This window comes from Culex quinquefasciatus, chromosome 2 (genome assembly GCF_015732765.1).
Source record: "Culex quinquefasciatus strain JHB chromosome 2, VPISU_Cqui_1.0_pri_paternal, whole genome shotgun sequence".
Lineage (NCBI taxonomy): Eukaryota > Metazoa > Arthropoda > Insecta > Diptera > Culicidae > Culex > Culex quinquefasciatus.
Window position 1 is genome coordinate 145,460,073 of NC_051862.1, and position 18,400 is coordinate 145,478,472.

Consider the following 18,400-nt stretch of genomic DNA (forward strand, 5'->3'; position numbering starts at 1 on the left):
AAGGCCGGGACCGACATTTTACTTCCTCATCCGACGAAAGGTTAGAGCAGATGGGAATCGAACCCAGAATCATCCGCTTACAAAGCGGACAGCGTAACCATTCGGCCACGCACTGCCACGAAATTGAAAACCACATCCGTATCAAATCAGAACTGAAATAACTTTTTTGCAATTCCGTCGTGAAACTACTTACTTTTCCTGTCATTCTTGAACGACGAAATAGCCAACTTTTCTGTACCAAATATAACAGAATCGAATAGCAAGACTTTTCAGCACTTGTTTCGAAAAGTAACACTTTTCAAAAAAAATGATTTAAACGATTTATTGACAAAATACATGAAAATTTGACGTAAAATTTCACTCAGTGTGTGTTTTTTTGGAATTGCAAAAAATAATGTATGGAACTTGATGTGATGTGTGTGACTCTTCGTATTTATCCAACTCGGTGAACCTCGTTGGATAAATGTACGACTCGTGCTGAAAAAATCCTCTTTTTGCAACTTGTTGCATAAACTACTATTAAGTGTTCCAATAAATTCATAGGACTCTAAGTGACGAATGACCTCTCCAGGTTAAAGTCACGTTAATAAAATAAACAACACCATAAGACTGTAACTTAACTAAACAAAAATACTCAAAATCATATTTTAAATATTTCCTTTTTTTTACTTGATTTTTTTTATCAGACCCTGTCACCCTTGTTGACGGTATGAACAATCTTTAAGACTTAGATTTAATCCACTGGATCAGAATTCAAATCCACGTCCAGATTTAGTCGTAATTTTGGACTACGCTCTTTTGAAATAACGGTCACTTTACAATATACCTAAATTTTGAATCAACGTCATAGGGGAAATATACCCCACCTATCTTCGTCATATGGAGAGTTTGATGCTCGATTAAAGCTCCAGAAATACTTTTTAGGCTATAAACTTACCAGTAACAGCACCGCCTCGAGTAAGCACGCAAATGTATGCCATTTACTGGCCCAAAAGATCAAATTTAATGCACTTTTGATCGCTATTTTCTATTTTGCGAGACCATTTCTCATTATTTTGATGGTACACACATCCACACGCAAGATGAAATCTTAACTGCTTAACGTAAGTCTTTTCACTTTCGCTAACGTTTTCAAAGCGCTTAAGATATGAAATTGCTTCCAACTACCGGCAACATGTTCTTTTGCACATTTGTTACATTAGTTACTTGAAAAATAATCCCGAAACTTGTAAATAATTAGCAAGCACCATCAAAAAAACAAACGAGCCAAGTCGTTTGACGTTTGACTTTTGACGACCCATTCTAATCGAAGGCTAAGGAAAACCGAGCGAGAAGCGAAGTCAAATAAAGAACAAAGTCCGGCCACCAACACCACCAGTAGTGCCTGTTGGAGTGAGCCAGTGATGCTAGGAAACTTTGTCTGTAAATGCTACTTTTCCTGAGTGTTCGTTTAAAATTTCATCACAATTGGCAGCACTATCAAACCATCCACATTAACGACCCCCGGGTCTTTTGTGGTCTCTATTGCAAGTTTCTGCTCGAACCTAGGAGTCCGAAGGCTTGAATGGGGAGAGCACCCAAACCTCTTTATACTCCAAAGAACCTTCCACCCCAGTGTTTGAACTGACGACCTTTGGATTGCGAGCCCAACCGCCGCCAGCGATTCCACCGGAGTAGGCTTGGTTTGGTGTGTTGTTTGTACTTATGGCATGGAGACAACTCCTACACCTGGAATGACTTAACGGCCTAACAACCAAGGCCGGGACCGACATTTTACTTCCTCATCCGATGGAAGGTTGCAGCAGATGGGAATCGAACCCAGAATCATCCGCTTACAAAGCGGACAGCGCAACCATTCGGCCACGCACTGCCATGAGTATATTTCCACTATTTCTTTTTTGAGTTTTAGTGGAACGATATCGTTATTAGCCCTATTAAGTATTCCCCGTACAAAATCTATATTTTACTGTATTTTTACGAGTTTTTTCCTTTTATGACCCTAAACGATTTATTACATTGAAATTATTTAAACCTTATCAATCGATCGCTACATAATATACATTAAAAATATAGTAAAACCTGCAGTATGGATATTTTATGTAAAGGGCCCAATGTTTGTCCACACTTACACTAGGTAGCCGTGTCGGGGGTGGTCCAAGGAACATTTTTCTCTAAGGGTTCATGGACTATAGTTTGTCGCTTAGCCTGTAGGAGCGTTTGAAGTTAAAGCACGCGTTTTCCATAGTAATTTCCATGTAAACTTTAACCCCCGAGCGACAAGCCAGTTTTCAACCAAATGAGCTCAAATTTGGTATGTGAGTCCCTATGGATACCCTCTACAAGATGGACTTTATTTCAGCCGGATCCGAGCACTTTCGAAAAAAAATGACCCACCCTAACCTACAGTCTGATTTCTTAACGAGATTTTAGAGCTTTAAATTTAAAATCGGTGATCTGTGAAATTGTTTTGTTCTGTTCTTGTTTTAACCAAAGTCATTCAAAACTTCATGCAAAAAATGGCTAAATATTTGTCTAAACTCGTTTCATTTGTCCTAATTTGCCCCACATGCCAGTGTTTGATGAAAAATAATTTGATTTGATTTTTTTTCCAAATTTTAGATCATAGATACCGTTACCAGGGTGGCATAGAGTCTAGGGGTGAGATTGGATCATACAAAAATTTGTATGACCCAATCTCACCCCCAGACCCAACGTCACCCCTGATGACTGTATACGTAGATATCTCAATCTCTTAAAAATATATACATCAAATAGGAAATATTTATAGCTCCAGGCATTTTGCAGATAGGTAAACTAAATTTAAAAGTTTTCCCAAATACACTGAATATGCTGCTGATATATGCCGAATACAAATTATAATTCTTTAATATTATTAACTGTTCATCTATTTCCACAACCAAATCTGAATTTCTAGACAAAAATTTGTTTTTATTTTTTAATTTGGGAAATTCCCGGGACAAATCATAAAAAATCCCAGGATTCAGGAATTCCCGGTTTTGGAAAAAAACACTTTTTTCACGGCAAATGAAATTTCACAAAAAAATGTTACTGGTTGAATCATGCTCAAAGTTAATGATATAATATTATCTAGTGTGCAAAATTGAACTTAAAATTTTGTTTTAAGGTGGTTGCAAGCCAATTTCATAGAAATATTGAAGATTTTTGCAACAAAAAAAATGATCCTCGACTTTTTGATTCAAACATAGCTTTAAAACATACTTGCAACGGCAAATTTGAAGCAGTGCAATTTTTTAATAAAATTGTTTGATAATTTTCAGTTCCAATGTCAAATCTGCATCTGAAAATGATCTTTTAAATTTTGACTGGAATTTTTTTATGCAAGATATTTTGGAAATTCTTGGGACCTTCAAATTTTTTTTCGTAACATCGTTATAACTCTTGAAGCAAACCCCTAATGTTTACACAAAAAAAATTGTAATTGCCTGTTCTACAACTTTGTAGAACATTTTTATACTATAAAAGTTAGAAAAAACACGAAATTTTAAAACGAAAATATTTGTTTTTGACATGTTCCAAAAAACTGCTGAGTAACAGATAATGGCAGAGTTTTTAAAACTTTTTAAGTGTTTTTTCGATGAAAAAAAAGTTTTTTTTTTAATTTCGCGTAAGCCACCAAATCGGGCGTCCAATATTTCATAAGTATAATAAAAGTTTGATAAGATTTTTTAAGGATCAATTCTTGCTGTGCACTTCAAGCTTTTACTACTGCCAATTTATTCAGTTATATCAATAAGGTGCATTTTTAATTAAAATTCCACCACGTCACCCACGCCAACCTAAGTGCACCAAACAATAGCCAATCACTTAGGGGGTAATTTATCCAGCATTTGCCAAGTCCACACACACACAAACGCCACTTCCGATCGTGCAAACCAATTTGTTTACCCACTAATTTATTACTGCAATAATTTGCACACCCTTCGGTCCGAGCGACTGTTGCAGTTCGGATCCACGGGCGGAAGTTGTTCTCGTACACCACAACCCATGGCCCTTATTCTGAGTCGCCCTGGCAGAGCCCAGCAGACCACAGTCCTGGCGAAGAAATATGACGACCGACCAAGTTTCATGCTCAACAGGAATTTTATTAGGCTGCTGGCTTAATGGACGGCGATAAGGAATTTATGATGCTTGTATTGGTTTTATATGACTTTGACATAATGTTTGCAACACGAAGGGCGTCTTTTTTTGGAGATTTTTTTTTATTAAGAAGGTTTCAATTTTTGAAACGTCGTCTATTTGCTTATTCAGATTTTTTTTCGATTATTTTTTTCAGTTTTTTCATGACACAAAAATTAACAGAATTTCTCTAACAACCACTTTCAAAAATAACAATAACAATCCCGTCATAACAATAAACAGACAAAGAGCAATAATCGAAAAACGGCTATCCCTATTCAGGCTGTAGTCGCGATTCGCCCTAGTTGACGGTACGCAAGTATGAAACAATTTATTAAAACACCTCAACCCCTCACTGATTAAAACATTTCAACTCCTCCCAATGGTGTGAATCTGATTAAACCGAGTTACAGGACCAAATAATTATTCATTTATTCACGCAAACCCCGTCAACCAAATCCAATATGTATTAGGCGAAAGTTTCATTTCACCACCATAACTCATCACTTTTCCCCTTCTCTCTCTCTCTTTCACTCATCAGAAAACCCTAGCGCCGGCCAAATTTTCCATCTCGGCGGACCGGAAGTTCCTGCTGCTGGCGCAGAACGTGAAGAAACTTTTCCGGCACTCCTTTCTGGCACAGTACACCGTCTACGACATCACCACCAGGTAAGGGCAAATTTTCGCGCTTTTTCGCCGCCCCCTCCAGAGGGGAGGGCTGTTATTAATTATAAGCTATCATTTGCAAATGACGGCGGTTGGACACGCGGATTTGGGCGCGAAATTTCCCCTGAGAACCCAACTTCTCCCACAAAGATTAAGTAAATTAATGGGTATGATTTCGTCTGATGGTCGGCTGGCTTTTGGGGAACTGGAAATGGAAATGATAATGCTTATTTCACCTGGACCATGCCGATTCCGCAGATGTTGCGAAAGATTGGCCCATCTGTTCTGGGAGAGTCAACCGGTAAGAGGGAATAATTTAGTGATTCCAGATTGTGGTTAAGTTAAAGAGTGAATACAAATTATTGGCATAATTCTGTGAGAATTCCTTTGATGATTCATTTTTGATCAGTGTTTCTCAACCGGTGAAGATCAATCTTTTCATACAAAAACTAACTTAATCCACCTATGTGGTTGATGCCTTCCTCTTTTTTTACCAACAATGGGTAATATGAGTGGTTTGGACACATATTTCAGCTATTTTTTTGAATCCAGAAAAAAACGTACACACATATAACTTAAGTAATCATAACTCGAGACAAGGTTGCCAGATCTTCAATGTTTTGGACTCGTTGGAAAGGTTTTTTGATTATTTAAACAACGATGGGTCGGGTGGTGGATCCGGACATAGTTTACATACATTTAAGTGGGATCCGGCTTCAAAAAAGTGCACCAATATCACTTAAGTGGACATATCTCGAGACAGGGTTGCCAGATCTTCGATGTTTTGGACTAGTTGGAAAGGATTTTTGATAACCTAACCAAGGATGGGTCGGATGGTGGATCCGGACATAATTTACATACATTTAAGTGAGATCCGGCTTCCAAAAAGTACATAAATATTACTTGAGTGGACATATCTCGAGACAGGGTTGCCAGATCTTCAATGTTTTGGACTCGTTGGAAAGGCCTTTCAATTACCTAACCAACGATGGGTCGGATGGTGGATCCGGACATAGTTTACATACATTTAAGTGAGACCGGCTTCAAAAAAGTGCATCAATACCACTTTAGAGGACATATTTCGAGACAGGGTTGCCAGATCTTCAATGTTTTGGATTCGTTGGAAAGGTCTCTCGATTACCTAACCAACGATGGGTCGGATGGTGGATCCGGACTTCGTTTACATACATTTAAGTGAGATTCAGCTTCAAAAAAGTACATAAATATCACTTAAGTTGTCGTAACTCGAGACAGGGTTGCCAGATCTTCAATGTTTTGGACTCGTTGGAAAGGTCTTTTGATTACCTAACCAACGATGGGTTAGATGATGGATCCGGACATAGTTTTCATGCATATAAGTGAGATCCGGATAAATGTGAAAACACATTTTTATATATAACTTTTGAACTACTTATCGAAACTTCAAACAATTCAATAGTGATGTATGGGACCCTAAACCAAGTCGAATGCATTCGGTTTGATCAAAATCGGTCCAGCCAGTGCTGAGAAAACTTGGCAAGAATTTTGAACACATACATACATACACACACACACACATACACACACACAGACATTTGTTCAGTTTTCGATTCTGAGTCGATAGGTATACATGAATATAGGTCTACGAGCTGTATTTCAAAAGTTCATTTTTCGAGCAGGATTATAGCCTTACCTCGGTGAGGAAGGCAAAACAATGTCAAAAGGCAAACTATGCTTTAAAAAGTGAGATTTTGCATTCCAACAAACATAAATAACTAGATTTTGCAATGTAATTGGGATCATGATTTCATGTAAGCTTTTTTTTACATTCTTTTTTTGTTTTTTCTTTTAATCTTATCCTATTTTTTCTCTTTCATTAGCAGTTATTAAGGTTTTTGATGAGATTAATTTTGATAATTTTGGTGTTTTGTATTTTTTTAACATAAACCTCTTTTTGGAATAATAAAATTTTCTTACTGAATTCTATAAGGGTCCGATCCTCATCAAACCTGTTCATATTTGGCTCGGGGATTGTTTTTGTCTCAAAAATAAAGAATCCCAAGTTTGGTGATGTTTGAACAACCCTCACGCCCTTGGACTCTACTCTTTTTATAAGATTATTGAAAAACTTTTTTTTTAAATGCATTATCTGAGAGAAAATTTAACGTCAAGTTAACTCTGGTGTAATCAATTTTAATGATTTTTTCACGTAGAACCGAAAGGCGTCCCTGTGGATGAGCCACGGCGTGTTTTCTGGACAACCTTAAGGAAAAAAAATAGTCATCGCTACTTTCAAATGTGTTATAGAGGAAATTTTCTCAGCTTCCCAATGCTTCTTAGAGCAAAATGTTTCATCGAGAAGTTTCTGAGATATCTTTATTTTAAGATTTTTGTTTTAAAATCCTTCATCATTTATAGGAAACTTTTTTTTAACAATTGTCATTTAATCATCAAAATGTGCAAAATAAGACAAGAAACAACTTTGTAAAAGGTTGAAAATTGCTAAACATTGCAAAAAGATAAGTTTCAACCGATTTTCTTAATATGCCGGATTCATTCCTAAATTAAAATCAGAAAACCGTATTAAAATATATGTTTACTAGAATTAATAGATTATTACATAATTTGTGTGTAAAAATATCAGCTGTTTGCTCTGATTTAGCTTGGATTTAGCTGATACAACCGAAATTTTTGCAGGTTTGAGTTTGTTAAGGGTAATTAGATTTTTATGAATAAACATCATATTTCCTTAACCAAAAATTAACCAGTTGCATGGATACCAAAACATGTTAATTACTTGAAATTGAACTACAAATTACTGTGACAGTTTCAGGAGAAATACTTTTCATGAGTAGGAAAGTTTATTTTTTAGTTTTTTATGTATGAAATGATCAAGTAATCAGCAATGTAATCAAAGTCTTATCTGTTTTAAAAACGTTTTACAACGTTTTTCTTGAGTTTTGTTAAAATAGATTGTAATAGAGGCTGCTGTTTGATTTTTTGTTGAAATTAATATTATATTTTTGTTCAACCAAAAAAATGTTTGTGAATGTGTTTTCAACATTATCAATTTAAACACACGAACTTGATTGCTACTTTTAAACGCATTTTCAACAGTAAAACATTAAAAAAAATATATACTTTAGACTCATTGAAATATGGCTTTTGAAGCATGCAACAGTAATTTGTAGTACATTTTCGATTTTTAATCATGTTTTGTATCTTTGTTACTGGTTCATGTTTGTATACAGCAATTCCATTTGAAAAGAGCCTAAACCAAAAAAAAAGTTCTCCGATCGGGCTCAAAATTTTTCTGGGGGTTCCTTGGCCAAAATAATTAGACCCGTATTTTTTTGTTTGGCCATTAGGTGGCCTACATCGTGCTAGTGGTTCAAAAATGGCAATTTTCGTCATTTTCGCAAAACCACTTTTCTAAAATCATATCTCCGCGCCATTTCATCCGATTTTAGCTGTCTTAGACGCAAAGAAAGGTGATGAGTTTGGCTATTTGGGAAAAATAGTAAAAAGTTCAAAATTAACTATTGAAAAGTCGTATGAAAACTTAAAATGGCGTTTTGACCGTGTCTGGACCAAAGAGCCTATGTCTGAAAATATTTTATCGGATTCCTCGGAAAATTTCACATAACATATCAAAATTGGCGATGTCGAACCGTACGTTTCCGAGATATGATTTTTGAAAAAAACTGCGTTTTCGACGCGCCACGCGCAAAACGGAAAATGACGAAATCGGCAAAATCAACTTTTCCACTAAAACTGCGATAACTTTAAAATTTCAGCGATGACCTATAGATGTTATGGTACCAAAAGTTGCGTCTCTCAATTACGAAAATTTTGGTACCCAGACATGTATAGGTCATCGCTGAAATTTTAAAGTTATCGCAGTTTTAGTGAAAAAGTTGATTTTTGCCGATTTCGTCATTTTCCGTTTTGCGCGTGGCGCGTCGAAACGCAGTTTTTATTTTCAAAATCGTATCTCCAAAACGTACGGTTCGACATCGCCAATTTTTTGATATGTTATGAAATTTTCCGAGGAATCCGATAAAAATATTTTCAGACATAGGCTCTTTGGTCCAGACACGGTCAAAACGCCATTTTAAGTTTTCATACGACTTTTCAATAGTTAAGCTAGATTTTGGAACTTTTACTATTTTTCCCAAATAGCCAAACTCATCACCTTTCTTTGCGTCTAAGACAGCTAAAATCGGATGAAATGGCGCGAGATATGATTTTTAGAAAAAGTGGTTTTGCGAAAATGACGAAAATTGCCATTTTTGAACCACCCTAGCACGATGTAGGCCACCCTAATGGCCAAACAAAAAAATACGGGTCTAATTATTTTGGCCAAGGAACCCCCAGAAAAATTTTGAGCCCGATCGGAGAACTTTTTTTTTGGTTTAGGCTCTTTTCAAATGGAATTGCTGTATATGGAAATATCATATTTATTCATACAAATGCTATAAAACCCTTAACAATCTCACACCTGCAAAAAATTTGGTTGTATCAGCCATATCAGAGCAGACTCGTGATATATTTCGCCAAAAAATATGTAATAATCTATTAATTCCAGTAAAATTTTCATTGAAATGCGGTTTTATGATTTTAATTACTGAATAAATCCAACAAATTCAATACTCAGTTAAAATATAATTTTCAAAATGTTTAGCGATTTGCAACCTTCTACAAATTTGTTTCTTGTCTAATATTGCATATTTTGATAAGTAAATGACACTTTAAACACATAATTTGACTAATTTACTGAACTGTTTTTCAAAAGTTTTCAATAAATGATGAAGGATTTTAGAACAAAAAACTCTTAGAAGCATTGGAAAGCTGAGAAAATTTCCTATAAGAGACATTTAAAAGTAGCGATGACTATTTTTTCCTGATAAGGTGTTACTAGAAAACACGCCGTGGAGCACTTACGGGAAAACTGACAGTTGTGTTCGATTGCTGATAGTTTTTTACATTAAATTCAATCAAAACAGTAGGGTAAATTGTATTGATTAGGAAATGTTTTGCTAATCCATCAATGTCGTACACAAAGGAAAAAAATGTTGCAACGAAAATAAGTGAAAGTCCGCCATAAAATTTATACTCCCGAACAAAAAAAAACAAGCAAAAGCAGTTTGAAGACAGCAAAAATATTTTCCCAAAAAACATCAAAATTCCGAAGAAAAATCAAGTGCAACCAGATGAAATCAATGTAAAGCGCATTCCATTGAGTTAAGAATCAATGTTTACTTATTTGGGTTCAATAAAAAATCTTTTGAATATTCGTAAATTTGTGATTTACAGTACAGCAAAACAATTTTTTTCGCTAATTTTTTTCTTTTCGTCCAATCTTTCATTTTTTTTGGAAACAATGATTGCAAACACTAACTAAAAAAAAAATGCATTTTAAAACACTTTTTTTATTGAAACTTTGAAACTATGGTGTGTTATTTCAAATTTTATTCATTTATTTTACTATCACCCCCATGCAAAATATGAGCAGTTTTGATGGTGGTCACTTAAGATGGAACCTGTAAGTTTTTGCATATAACTGCACCTAAAAATTTCGCGGAAATTTTTTATAGATTTTCCAAAACTTTTATAACGTTTAACATTTTATCAATTTTATGAGAATATTATTTTGAAAAAAAAATGAGAGCTTTTGCATTATTATAAACAAAAACAGGTTGCCTGCCGAAAAACAAATGATTTTTTTAATGATTGTTTTTACTGTAAAGTAAAAAAAGGACACAGTTCTAACAGTTCTGTGCAGTAGATTTTTTACTGAGCAATTCATGCTTATGTCGCCCTACATCAAGGGGCACATTTTTTCGAAAAACTTCAAAATTTCAATGGAAATTGAAGTCTAATCAATTGAAAACTGAAAACTGTAATAATATTTAGCAAGTTTGAGCTCGTTTAAAAATACTTTTTTTTGTAAATTTCCGATGTTCAGTACCCCGTTGGTGGTCAAAGTCAAACTAAAAAGTGACGAAGTGTCATTTTTTACACAGCGCTCACGCACACTATCAAAAAACACGTTGTGTGTGAACTCCGTGTAAAAGGGGTGTCAAACTAAAAAGTGACCCGTTCGTTTGACAACAGTCGGTGTCAAACCATCGGAGTTTGAGTGTATTGAATATATAATAATCTTTTTAAATCAATTAACTTTGTATTTAATTTTTAATATTGCACGATCACTGGACTGGACTCGGTCGTTGGAAACGACCGTCGGCTCAACGACCGACGAAATTGGCGGCGGGTCAGATGCGGGCATAACAATGTCAAACCGTAAATCACCGTTATCGCCAAACAAAAAATACGGGTCTAATAATTTCGGCCAAGAAACCATATTTGGGCCCGATCGGAAAACTTCTTTTCCAAATCGTTCTGTATTCGTTCAAAATTGCTGGTAAAAGTATAAATTTGCCAAATATGGCGATCAGTGAATGTTTCAATAATAAAATAAAAGTGTTATTAATTTGAAAAACTAACTTAATCCACCTATGTGGTTGATGCCTTCCTCACTTTTTACCAAAAATGGGTATATGAGTGGTTTCATCATTTTTTTAGATCCAGAAAAAAAGAACACAATGTATAACTTATGTGGTCATAACTCGAGACAGGGTTGCCAGATCTTCAATGTTTTGGACTCTTTGGAAAGACCTTTCAATTACCTAACAAACGATGGGTCGGATGATGGATCCGGACATCGTTTACATACATTTAAGTGAGATCCGACTTCAAAAAAGTACATAAATATCACTTAAGTGGTCATAACTCGAGACAGGGTTGCCAGATCTTCAATGTTTTGGACTCATTGGAAAGGCCTTTCAATTACCTAACCAACGATGGGTCGGATGATGGATCCGGACATAGTTTGCATACAGTTGAGTGAGATCCGGCTTTAAAAAAGTACATAAATATCACTTAAGTGGTCATAACTCGAGACAAGGTTGCCAGATCTTCAATGTTTTGGACTCATTGGAAAGGCCTTTCAATTACCTAACCAACGATGGGTCGGATGATGGATCCGGACATAGTTTGCATACAGTTAAGTGAGATCCGGCTTCAAAAAAGTACATAAATATCACTTAAGTGGTCATAACTCGAGACAGGGTTGCCAGATCTTCAATGTTTTGGACTCATTGGAAAGGCCTTTCAATTACCTAACCAACGATGGGTCGGATGATGGATCCAGACATAGTTTGCATACATTTAAGTGAGATCCGGCTTCAAAAAAGTACATAAATATCACTTAAGTGGTAATAACTCGAGACAGGGTTGCCAGATCTTCAATGTCTTGGACTCATTGGAAAGGCCTTTCAATTACCTAATCAACGATGGGTCGTATGATGGATCCGGACATCGTTTACTTGCATATAATTGAGATCCGGATATTTGTGAAAACACATTTTTATGCATAACTTTTGAACTACTTATCGAAACTTCAAACAATTCAATAGCGATGTATAGGACCCTAAACCAAGTCGAATGCAACTGTTTCGATCAAAATCGGTTCAGCCAGTGCTGAAAAAACTCAGTGAGAATTTTGGTCACATACATACATACACACACACATACACACACACATACACACACACATACACACACACAGACATTTGTTCAGTTTTCGATTCTGAGTAGATATGTATACATGAAGGTGGGTCTAGGAGCTTTTAATAGAAAGTTCATTTTTAGAGCAGGATTATAGCCTTACCTCAGTGAGGAAGGCAAAACATCTACTCATATTTAAAAGAATATAAAAACTCTTTTGAAGATTTTTATATTAAATTTATGTTTATAAAAATTAATAAACTCACTGAAATTAAAAAAAAAAACAAGTTTTAATGATTTCTCTAAAAATAGAATAAAAACTCACCGAATTTCTCAGTTAACATTAACTGAGCAGTTCTTTCCAATTCATGATAAATTCAACATTCTGTCAACCCGGTCTGTTTCCGGTCATCCGGCCCATTCAAAGTCGCAATACTAATTAGCGTACATTTCATCTCATCGCATCGCATCACAGCTTTGAGCTCGCCGGAAACAGAATAGCCTTGCATCTTGAGATTTCTGTGTTGTGGAAGCATTTTTTTGTGCTGATTTTCTTTCTTGTTCGAACCATTTATTGTGGTAATAATTGGCAACATCAGTGGCAGATGACACGCCCGAGGCAGAAACGGTCACTAATACTAATAATGGTAAATAATACCGTAATCCCGGAGGATGCTTCACAACCCCTGGAGCAACCGTCTCTCTTGGTGTCCTGTTGCCAAGATTTCGTGACAAAAGACCAAAACAATGAGAATCAGACGCTGACAGATGAATAAAAATCTCTTCTTTCAACCGAGGGCTTTCCTTTGAGAATCGCAACAACTTTTGCTCTCAAAGATTCACCATAGCTTATAGTTGTTTTGACTGAGGTGTCCCTGAAATCTAACGGAAGGTCGACAATTTTCGAACCTTGAAAGTTTCCCCACAGTGAACAATAATAATCGAAAAGAAGAGCCGTCTATATGTTGATGGGGGCTGAGATTCTAAAGCTGTATGACAGAAGCCAAAACGATGGACAGCCATTACCGCAGACTTAATGACTCATTAAAGTAGAATAAACAAAGTCTCAGGTGAAAAGGGTGGGTTGGGGTGAATGAGAAATGGATGGGAATTTATTTAAGTAAAAAATATTCAATTTCGACTCTGATCATGGTTTTTTGTACAATATATTAAAAAATTCTGATGATTACATACAATTAAATGTCCACATGCATTCTAAAAACACCAACAATTTTATAATCTTTAGTGAATCTGTCTCATGTTTCAAAAGTGGATAGTAATGAGAACTTTGTGCTTAACGTATTCAACCTCCCCTAAAAACTTCCCTTCACAAAACGGGCTCAACCAGTGAACGGCAACGTGCTTTTTTCCTTGTGCCCATCACCACCGCCCATCATCATCACCATTATTCGGTTCCGTTGTGCCTTTTGTGACTTGGGTGGAAATTTCCCAGCCCACCTCCGATTAGGCCAACAAAGACACAAACAGAAAAGAAGAAAAAAACCATGACGCGGCCTCGATCCACTTGATATTCACGTGCAATTATGGCGCCATTAAAATAGTAATGACACGTGTTTTCAAACAGCAGCATCCCGCAGACTGACGTTTGGCTACATTGTTCTATTTGGATGTCCCTTGGAGGTTCCGGGATTTCCAACATGATGGTTTGATGGGCACTTTTTGTCCTTTGGGAGGGGGAGTAGGTTGAAGAGGGAGGGTAAGAAATTTCCTCGTAAAATGATACGACATTTTGTTTTAAACGGTTTTGAATGACGGTCTCGGGATATGCCGGAAATGTAATTGTTCTAATTGGCTGGACAGGGAACGCTTCAAGTAAACATTCAATCTAATTAAATGTGTACTTGATGTGGTATAAACAGACGCGATCTTTTGAACTAATACTATCTTATTTTATTTTTGCGTAACCAAAAATGCCATATTATTTTTTATGGATCGTTAAATTCGTTAGGGTGGTCCCATACAATTTCTTTTGAAAATTAGACATTTTCAAATGAAGATTTTTGGCCCTTAAATCCAAATTGACTTGTCAAATTATAAAAATATTTATTTTTAAGATCTCTGTAAGCGTCCGGAATGACATTCTCTAAAGATTACATTACAATTGCTTTTTTCTAAATTTGGCCGCAGAAGGTTGAGATGAGCAATTCTCTCCGAAAGATGAGGTTGAGATGAGCAATTCTCTCCGAAAGATGAGATGAGCAATTCTCTCCGAAATCGATCTTTTTTCTTCAATTTTAATTTTTGTATTTTTAATCCGACTGAAACTTTTCCGGTGCCTTCGGTATGCCCAAAGAAGCCATTTTGCATCATTAGTTTGCCCATATAATTTTCCATACAAATTTGGCAGCTGTCCATACAAAAATGATGTATGAACATTCAAAAATCTGTAATTTTTTTAAACGATTTGGTGTCTTCGGCAAAGTTGTAGGTATGGATACGGACTACACTGGAAAAAAATGATACACGTTAAAAAAAATTTGTGATTTTTTATTAAACTTTTTGTCACTAAAACTTGATTTGCAAAAAAAAACACTATTTTTTATATGTTTTAGGGGACAACACAAATTTTCAGATTGTGCCAAAAATCTTTTACCGAGTTATGAATTTTTGAATCAACACTGATATTTTTCAAAAAATCGAAAAATTGGTCGCAACAATTTTTCAACTTCATTTTTTGATGTAAAAAGTTTGCAATCAAAAAGTACTCTAGTGAAATTTTGATAAAATGCACCGTTTTCAAGTTAAATCAATTTTTAGGTTACTTTTTTGAAAATAGTCGCAGTTTTTCATTTTAAAAATTAGTGCACATGTTTGCCCACCTTTAAATTTTTTTATTAATAAGCTGATTTTTCGATTTTTTCGAAAAAAAATATTTTCAAAATTTTTAAATCAAGATTAACATTTTAAAAGGGCGTTATATTGAATGTTTGGCCTTTTTAAATTGTTAGTCTTGGTTTAAAAATTATGAAAATATTTCGAAAATAGATATTTTTGAAAAGAATGGAAAATTTCACGAATGTTTCATATTTTAACATTGAAAATCGGACTATTAGTTGCTGAGATTTCGACATTAGAAAATGGTGTGTTGTTTGGATGGGACTAAGAAAACATCAATTTTCCTGTTTTTAAATCTTTGCATGGCAATATCTCAGCAACTAAGGGTCGTATCAACAAAGTTCAATAAAGCATATAATAATAACTTGAAATCGGGGCACTTTATCAAAATTTCACTAAAGTACTTTTTGATTGCAAGTTTAGTTTTACACTGAAAAATGAAGTTGAAAAATTGTTGCGACCAATATTTCGATTTTTTCAAAAAACAGTATTGATTCAAAAATTCATAACTCGGTAAAAGATTTTTTGCACAACCTGAAAATTTCTGAAAAGTTGGCATTTGATGTCCTTTAAAACATAACAAAAAATGAAAAAAATAGTGTTTTTTTTTTTGCAAATCAAGTTTTAGTGACAAAAAGTTAAATAAAAATCACCAAAAAAAATTTTACCGTGTATCATTTTTTTCCAGTGTATTCCATATCCATACCAACAACTTTGCCGAAGACACCAAATCGATCAAAAAAATTCTTCAAAAGATACTGATTTTTGAAATTTCATATGTCATTTTTGTATGTAGGGGAGAGTGGGGAGACTTGATCCCCTTTTTTTGTATCGCACATAACTCTGTCAATGTCTCACAAAACTATAAACTTTTTGCATGAATTGAAAGCTTAAACATTCTTCTATGTTTGGCTAATAAGGGTATTTCCTCAGATACACTCTTCGAATCATGCCTAGCGTTTTAAAAAAATATTCTTAACCGGCATTTTAAAAATGTTAGGGGTAACTTGATCCCCCTTTCAACATTTTGAAGAAATCTTAAGCAATATATGTGCAAATTGAAGCTGTTAAGAGTGCACTAAGGCTAAGGAGAACACAAAATATAGACGAAAACAGTACCACAGAACATTTAACAATTCTATCACATATTAAAATAACCCAAGGAGTTTTTATGACTGAAGACTGGTTGGAAAACAAGTTGGATCTCGACAAACCATTCAAAGTAACGGAGCCTAATCGCCAGGAATGGGAGTCTGGAGGACCATGTGTTCCAACAGGATCGGTCATTTTTTACACTGATGGATCAAAAATGGGAAATAAAACGGGTGCAGGAATTACAGGTCCGGGTATTAGTGTATCTATACCCATGGGTCAGTGGACAACTGTATTTCTAGCAGAAATTTATGCAATATTAGAATGCGCAGCGATCTGCCTGAAAAGGAACTACAGACATGCTAGAATCTGCATTTTCTCAGACAGCCAAGCTGCATTAAATGCTCTAAAATCACCCATGTGCCGGTCTAAGCTGGTATGGGAATGTATAGTACTCCTAAAAAAGCTTGCTTCTAGAAACCTTGTACATCTGTATTGGGTTCCTGGACATAAAGGAATAGAAGGTAATGAAAAAGCTGATTCTCTTGCTAGACAAGGCTCGGATGGGTACTTCATAGGACCTGAGCCTTTCTGCGGAATCTCGAAAAGTGTGATGACAATGGAATTTACAAAATACGAAGAAACAACGATTCAAACACAATGGATGACAACACAATCTTTAAGACAATCGAAAGAGTTCATATCTCCTTCAAAACAAAAATCAAAAGAATAATAACAATGAACAAAACAACCCTAAAAATATATATCGGGCTTATAACAGGACACTGTCCGTCAAAATATCATTTGAAGAAGCTTGGGCTTAGTCAAACTGATATCTGTCAGTTCTGTGACTGTGAACCCGAAACTGCAAAACATCTATTATGTGACTGCAGCGCTCTATATGTCAGACGGAGGCGAATTCTTAACAAGGCAATTTTAAGTCCTGCTGAGATCTGGCATGAAAACCCCAGCAAGGTTGTTGATTTCATTCTGGAAATCTCACCAAACTGGGAGATACCGCATTATCAGCCAATGACAGCTACCCTCAATGGTAACGTGTCATCCTGAAATATGCGATAATAAAATGGGTACACCGCAATAGATCAACTCTATGGTCGCAGTGGTTCTAAACCCAATAAAAAAAAAAAAAAAAAAAAAAAGCAAAATGTTTCTTATTCATCCAAACTTTTAATTTTCTATAAAGTAAAGCAATTTCACATAAAACCTGTACGTTTGTGCTCAAAATATAACAAGTAAAGTTTGTAAAATTTTTAAAAACCTAAAATATTATTTTTTAGACAAAAATTAAGCATGTTTACAAAATCTGGAAATTTTTGTTTACAAAACTTTTGAAAAAGGTTCAAACTGCAGTAAGTTATGTACAACTATACTAAAGGAAACAATGCATGAAAACCCAGCCCAATTAATTAATCTTGAGGCTGATTCCAGTGACTGTAAAAATGCAGGGATCAAGTCTCCCTAAATGCACTTTTTTAAACAATTGATTGTAAAAATAGTATGACGATAAATTTAACATCAAATGCGTAAGCAAAGTTTATCAAACAATTCATGTATAAAAAATATTTTTGTGAATAATTGTTGAGTGTTTTCTATACATATCAAAACAAAGAAAAAAAAATCTCTTGGAAGTTTTTTGCAGCTCGTTTTAGAAAAATGTGTGTAACTCAATCTAAACATTGTTTAATTTTTTTCTCTGTTTTCTACAATGAGTTTTAGTTAATTTCGCACAACTTTCTAGAACAAAGCTAAGGGACCATCGATAAACCACGTGGACACTTTTTTGGGAATCTGTTAGCCCCGTGGACAATTTTCCATACAAAAAAAATGTTTTTTTGTATGGATCGTGGAAAATCACCATACCCCCCCCCCCCATAAAGTGTCCACGTGGTTTATGGATGGTCCCTAATTGATTTACCCACATGCTGACGAGATACAGGCTTGAGATCAAGTGTCCCCGGGGATCAAGTCTCCTCACTCTCCCCTACAGCTGCCAAATTTGTATGAAAAATTATATAGACAAACTAATGATGCAAAATGGCTTCTTTGGGCATACCGAAGA

General features: G+C 35.2%; 1 protein-coding gene across 3 annotated transcripts in view; it reads left to right on the top strand.

The window, feature by feature from the left end:
- Positions 1 to 18,400, top strand: part of LOC6044608 (inactive dipeptidyl peptidase 10) — a 367,926-nt gene that overhangs the window by 288,212 nt on the left and 61,314 nt on the right. For all 3 annotated transcript variants that reach the window (XM_038251316.1, XM_038251315.1, XM_038251317.1), the window contains one exon: positions 4,700 to 4,827. In XM_038251316.1, coding sequence (XP_038107244.1) covers positions 4,700 to 4,827 — 128 coding nt within the window. The remainder of the gene's footprint in view (positions 1 to 4,699; positions 4,828 to 18,400) is intronic.